The sequence below is a fragment of the Apteryx mantelli genome, chromosome 3 (assembly GCF_036417845.1).
Source record: "Apteryx mantelli isolate bAptMan1 chromosome 3, bAptMan1.hap1, whole genome shotgun sequence".
Taxonomy (NCBI): Eukaryota; Metazoa; Chordata; class Aves; order Apterygiformes; family Apterygidae; genus Apteryx; species Apteryx mantelli.
The window spans coordinates 135,996,290-136,002,891 of NC_089980.1; the positions used below are offsets into that span (position 1 = coordinate 135,996,290).

A 6,602-nucleotide genomic window follows, 5' to 3' on the forward strand; every position below is an offset into this window, starting at 1 on the left:
TGGGGAGCCCAGAACTGGATGCAGTACTCCAGATGTGGCCTCCCCAGGGCTGAGGAGAGGGGGAAGGATCACCTCCCTCCACCTGCTGGCAACACTCTTCCTGATGCACACCACAGTACCATTGGCCTTCTTGGCCACAAGGGCACATGGCTGGTTGATGGTTAACTTGGTGTCCACCAGCACTCCCAGGTCCTTCTTGGCAGAGCTGCTTTCCAGCAGGTTAACCCCCAACCTGTACTGGTGCATGGGGTTATTCCTCCCTAGGTGCAGCACCCTGCACTTGCCTTTGTTGAACTTCAGGAGGTTCCTCTCCGCCCACCTCTCCAGCCTGTCCACGTCTCTCTGAATGGCAGCACAGCCCTCTGGGGTATCAGCCACTCCTCCCAGTTTTGTATCATCAGCAAACTTGCTGAGGGTGCACTCTGTGCCTTCACCCAGGTCATTGATGAAGAAGCTGAACAAGACTGGACCCAGTACTGACCCCTGGGGGACACCGCTAGCTACAGGCCTCCAACTAGACTCTGTGCCGCTGATCACAACCCTCTGAGCTCTGCCATTCAGCCAGTTCTCCATCCACCTCACTGTCCACTCATCTAACCCATGCTTCCTGAGCTTGTCTATGAGGATGTTATGGGAGACAGTGTGGAAAGCCTTGCTGAAGTCAAGGTAGACAACATCCACTGTTCTCCCCTCATCCACCCAGCCAGGCATTCCATCACAGAAGGCTACCAGATTGGTTAAACATGATTTCCCCTTGGTGAAATATGAAATACGAAGTGAGTACATAACTGAGATTAGAATTTTGCTGCATAATGTTCTCATCTGCTTTCTTCACCCATATGCATAAACCAGGTGTAAATGCCTTGTTTTAAACAGTAAATTGAAAATGTAAGAAAACCTCTACAGTTGATAAAGAAATCCTCTACAGTTGATAAAGTGACTCAATCTCCTGCAGTGTAAGTCTTTTTAATAAAAAAGATAATGAAGCTGGAAAGGGGATTTGCAACTCAGCATTAGACAGACTTATCTTTACACTAGGTGCTTCAGGTTTAAAGAGGATTTAACTCTTATATGAATGTTAGTTTCATAAGAGGCACTGCATTTACTGATTTACAGATTTGATATAAAAGTCCAAATACAATGGAAAACATTGCCCAAGTCTATAAAAATGTCCAAATAAACCCCAAAACACATTTTCCTCTCTTCCCCTAAGAAAATATACATTTTCATTAGAAGAGGTCCTCACTGGTCAAAAAAATTTCTTGACGGAGTACCTAAATCACTGTTTTCACGATCAACAACTGTTGTTCTGCATTAGTATAGAATATTGGCAGAGGTTATCTTGCTTCAAAGCAGACTCCAGGTATTCTGGTTTCTCAAATGAGGTCCACCTTCTCATAGATCTTTTCAACGAGGGTTAACAAGTTCTTCATTTCAGTTGACTGCTGAATAGTGTTCATATCCTTTAGAAGACCATTCTTATTTTTTATCTTCAAAATTTCTTCCTAAAGAAAGAAAAAAAATTAAGAATAGCAGACAATAACAGAAATAAACAGATTATTTTACTGACTCCAACAGGAATTTCACTCCATCAGGCTAATACAGCATAGCTGTTTTTAAGTTTAGAGACAGATCAAAGACACAGAATGCGACAGACTTCCTTCCGTCAGTTACATGGTGATTTATTTCAGAAATGATTACATGCTCCCTAGTACCATAGGGTCACTAGGAAGATACAGGTGATCCTTACATGGCATGCTTTCTAGACTGAAAAGAAGAAAAAACACACAGGCAAACAACCCACACAAGCATATAGTTCTGAATGAAAAACAAAGCAAAACAAAAACAAACAAAAAAACCCTTTCAGATATATTGCCCCTTCTGGCTAAAGAGGTTAAGTGATAAAAGCACTTTCTGTTGCCCTCCTCACTCCCAAGGTGTCTCTGAAAATACACTCCCTGCTCACCTGCAGAGTGGGTAACTCTAAACTGTGCTTGGGGAGTTCTGGAAGGTTGAGTGCTCCACTGCAGTCTTCCTGGAATACCTAGGGGGAGAAGAAGAAATAAAAAAATAAAATAAGAGAGATGCAAGTAGGAAAAAAAAAAAAATGGCTGCCATTATCCAACTTCTAAAAAAAAAACCCTAAATTGCTTAGCTTTGCAATTGAAGTTGGAAAGATTGAAAAGGTACATTCCCAAAGGTAGATGAGGCCTCCCTTATATTAGGCTCTCTGTAGAAACAGCTTGGATGGGCTAGCACTGGAAACTCCTTCTCCTTAGCTGAATGCAGCACCATTTGTTGTAAATACCTTCCTAGCCTTTTTTTCATCTTCCTCCAACTGGTTCCTGAGCACCTGGATTTTGTACTGTAGTTGCTGTATAGTTTCATCTATGTGTTCTGCTGATCGCTCAGCTTCATTTACTTCTTCCTAAAGTAAAATAGACAGAAAAACAAAACAACAATAAAAACTGCTCTAGAGATGGTGAGCCATTGGTGTATAAAATACTGTGCAAGAGTCCCCGCACAAATTGTCCTAAAGACTGGAGGGGAGAAAAAAACAAAACAAAAAACTAGAACAAGAAATTAACAGGATTAAAGAAATATCGCTTTTTTCCATCTCTTGATAGTACTTTATAGAATAGTTAGGACTTCTCAACTCTTCTAAGCCCCTTCTCCAAAGCACCAGCTGAATCACTGAGAAAACAGCCAAAAAGACACACTGCTTAATAGTGAAGGTGGGTGACAATGATGAATAAGGGAGCAGCCCCCTCTGCTAAAAGGTTACAACACACTGACGAGCAGAAGACAGACAAGACACATATTTTGTTCCCATTCTTGCCTTTCATACCTGCAATTGTACCAAAGACTCTTCATTTGTCTCAAGCATTTGTTTCTCTGCCACTTGAAGACTCAGGAAACTCTTCAGGTTGCCCAGCTTCCGTGGAGGTACCTTTAAGGTCTTGAAAAATCTCAGCATCCTGTATTATGAAAATAGGAATGTATGACTTGTACTGTCAAGATGTTTCCCTCCTTGATTTTGCATCAACTCTCCCTTCCAAGACTTCTTAAAGGTGATTGCTCCCAGGAGCAATTCTACCAGCACAGTACAAAATAATGGGGTAAACCAGATTCCCTTCCCTCATCCCTGCCCCCCCCTTTTTTTTAAATTTTATTTTTTTACCTTTCTTTTAATAAATTGAGGTGTTTCTGAACATCTTCTTTCCTCTCTCTTTGCTGGCACAAAACAGATCTGGAAAGAAAATAAAGGCAGAATTTTCACCAGAGAGCCAGCAAACACAAAGATCTCAGCAAGCAAAGTAAACACAGATGAGAAATTTAAAAATTAGATGAGAATTTCCAACTTCAGATTAAAAAAAGCATTATATTATACTGGATAAAACATACACAGCCAGTACCATTGTCCAAAAAAGCTTCAACGCTTTTCCAGCTTAAGCAATATTAAGTGTTTCACTTTATTGCTTAGGGAAACAGACAAAAAAGAATCACCAGGGTACCTGACACTTACAGTATTACTGAATCCATCACAGTTTCCAGAAACTTCTTGCTGCTCTCTGAGAGAGTCTGCCAAGATGCTATTTCAGCACTGGTTAGCTTCATCTCTTTTGAAGAACCATTTTCTTTTGTTCGTATTAGTAGAAGGAAAAAAAAAAAAAAAAGGAAAATTTTAGGACTTATCAAATGTGGACGAACAGCTTTGTAGTAAATAATTCAGTTATCTGGTGGTCGAAAATGCATCAGCTAAGATTTTTCCTTCTCACAAAAATATCAGCTCATTATCTGGCCACATTAAGTGGTACTTATTTGTACTTCACAGTTATAAATACAGTGTTATGTAGCAAGCACAAAATAGAAAAGGTTCTTTCCTATAAAAGCTTTCATTCTAAACAGGTATTTTCCCCAAATCATTGGTGATATAAGCAAAAAAACCCAGAATGAAATAAAAGTGGGAAACAATGCAGCAGGGGCCTTGTCTTTTTTTTTTTTTTTTTTTTTTTTTTTTTTTTTAAATGTTCAATACCACATATGCCAGTCTTAAGACAGAAGACAAAGACCTACGAAGAGAGAGTTAAATGTAAAATAATCTATCACAGGCACCCAGAACAAGAGAACACCATTTGCAAACGAAGTATACAATATCTGCATATGCAGCACATATTATATGAATGCACAGTGACTAAAACTGTAGTGCAAATAATCATTGTTACTGTTTAGAAAAAAAATCATGAAACTTATTTTAATGGCATATTTCATATATCTATCGTTTCAACATACCAGTTATTACTTCTTAATTTTAGTGTTTTTCCAAAACACTAAATTGCTGTGAGACAAACATAAGGAAAGAACATATTCCTACCTGCAGGAGAATAGTCCCTATGTTCCTTAGCTTTCCATTTGACTGTCTGAGTGGTCTGCTGAAGAGAAAAATTTACAGCAAATGTGGTAACTGGGAAACATCATCTGCTGCAGAACCACTTATTTGCTACTTCTGCTACAGAAAAGGCTGTGAAGGTATTTTAACGCTTGTCAGCAGCGTGCTACTACTGACCAGGGAAAGGCTTTCTGGACCAGGAAACAGTATTCCTCTCAAGCAGGTTAAGGAAAGCAATTCACTCTTCTTATTTCCTCCCATTGCAAAAGTAAGGTCATAAAATAACAAATGCACAAGGCAAGAAAGTGCTTAAGTTCACCTATCCAGCCACATCTTGAGATAATGTTGCTCATGACGTAAGCTGTTAAGCAAGCTTTTTCCAATAGACAGGTCTCCAGGCCAACCTTGAGATGTGCAAAGAATATTCTCCAGAACTAAATCAGCTTCACTTGAGCTGAAGGAACACAGATTTTATCCCTCTACTCAAATGCAAAGCCAGCTTGCCCTTTTGTTAATTATCAGACAGTACTTCCCTCTATTGGTCAAACACTTAACAGCACACATTGCTTCCTGGTTTCCTGATTTTGTAGCTACAGCAGCGCATCTCTAAGGAAACGTCCATACTGGTATTCTCTATGCACTCCACTAGAAAAAAGTGGGCAAAATCTCTCTTTTCTCCTGGGTTGCTTTCTAACCTGTTTGACCCAAAGCAGTGATTACCTCTCCTTTTTTACTTTGTTTTCTTCTTTCTCCATCTGTTCCCTTTTCTTTGCTGGAAGACCCTTGTTGATGTATTGATTTGCGGGATTTTTTTACTGTTCCCCCAACAGCTGTCTCCCCTGTTTTACTGGAAGAAGTGTAGCGGCGTTTCATTATCTGTAAACCAAAAGGAAGAGGAAGAAACACCCCCCCAAACACACACACAAAAAGTCAGCAATTATAATCCAGTACAAACCACACATCAAGGAAAAGGAAGGAAATATGCAAACATTTAGGCTTTATACAGCACAGGGTATTTGTTTAAGTGCAGGACCACTAAAAGAATGTCTCCATTTGCCTTTTAGAGAAGTCTTTGGGTGTTCTGCACCACTTTAACAGCTAGCATGTCTGCATGACAAACAAAAGTAATGACAACTTAATTGTAGTTGTGTTCAGAACCATCTAATCTGCTGATTAAAGTAAGATGAAAGTAAGCATTACATCCCACTAGTCTTCTCTTTCCTAAGCAGAATGACTCAAATGTAGTCTTTCTTCCCCAAGTTTGCTAGAGCTCTGATCATTTCCACTGTTCTTCCTGGGACTCCTACATCATTCTTGAAGTGCCGCATCCAAAATCGGGCGCCAGGATCCAGGCAAGACCTCCCCAACCGCCCCAAGGTAGCAACCCCAAGCAGAAGCTCCTCTTGTGTCACCCTGCTACTCTCAGCGTCCAGGGAGAGGCCTGACAACTCCCCCCGTGACGGGTGCTGCTCGCCCTCAGCTCTCGGGGTGCTCCTGCCAAGCCCACTTCGTCCCACTGAAGCAGGAAAACCCGCACTTATTCCTACTGAACTTCAACCGTTCCCTCAAGCCGCTTCTTGCCCGCTCGGAAACAGTGGGCTCCCACTCACCGGCATACAGCAGCCCCCTGTCGCAACACGACAGGCACTCACGCTGGCAGTAGCGACAGCCACGGCTGGCACCAAGAAAACACTAAAAAACTCCGTGACAAGGAGGCCGCGGTCCTGCTTCCCAGCGCGAACCTCAACTCGCAGCACGACGCCTCACGACTCTGCGCCATATCGCCGTGGCGGCGGCTGTCGTGCCAGCAGAACCCATCACCGAGCACGGGAGAGGACTACAACTCCCAGCATGCAACGCTGCCCACCAGCCCCCGCGCTCCCCCACCCGCAGGGCGAGACGCATGCCGGGAGTTGTAGTCTCCGCCACACAGCCACCCTCTGTCCCTGCAAACCTCCGGCTCCCCGTTGCTGCCGGTAACACAGAGGAGACCTCCACAAGCCCACCGGAACCACCCGCTACGGAACTCACCACTTTCGGCGTCTCCTCCACCGCCCCGGCGTCTCCTCAACGCTCCCGCCGAGACCGACTCCGCATTAAACCGCCGAGCCGTTCGGAAACCGTTTTCCCCGCGCAGCCAGGCGCATGCGCACTGCAGCGCCCGGCCCCCTGCGCGGGGCGGGGCGGGGCGGGGCGGGGCGGGCGCCTGCGC

The 6,602-nt window shown here is 43.2% G+C and overlaps 1 protein-coding gene across 3 annotated transcripts; it reads right to left on the reverse strand.

Moving 5' to 3' along the window:
• Positions 1-950: 950 nt before the first annotated feature.
• On the reverse strand, positions 951-6,532 carry CENPQ (centromere protein Q). 3 transcript variants are annotated; one of them, XM_067294415.1, is made up of 9 exons: positions 6,422-6,532; positions 5,111-5,266; positions 4,376-4,433; positions 3,527-3,638; positions 3,182-3,250; positions 2,849-2,978; positions 2,309-2,428; positions 1,967-2,044; positions 951-1,505 (listed from the first exon to the last, which is right to left on the reverse strand). In XM_067294415.1, the coding sequence occupies exons 2-9, from the start codon at positions 5,261-5,263 to the stop codon at positions 1,377-1,379; spliced, it is 849 nt and encodes a 282-aa protein (XP_067150516.1). In that variant the 5' UTR covers positions 5,264-5,266; positions 6,422-6,532; the 3' UTR covers positions 951-1,376. The 3 variants fall into 3 exon arrangements, with proteins under 3 accessions (XP_067150516.1, XP_013803758.1, XP_013803752.1); XM_013948304.2 differs by lacking the exon at positions 6,422-6,532 and adding an exon at positions 6,001-6,242 and having other exon boundaries at positions 4,376-4,430; XM_013948298.2 differs by lacking the exon at positions 6,422-6,532 and adding an exon at positions 6,001-6,242.
• Positions 6,533-6,602: the final 70 nt, after the last annotated feature.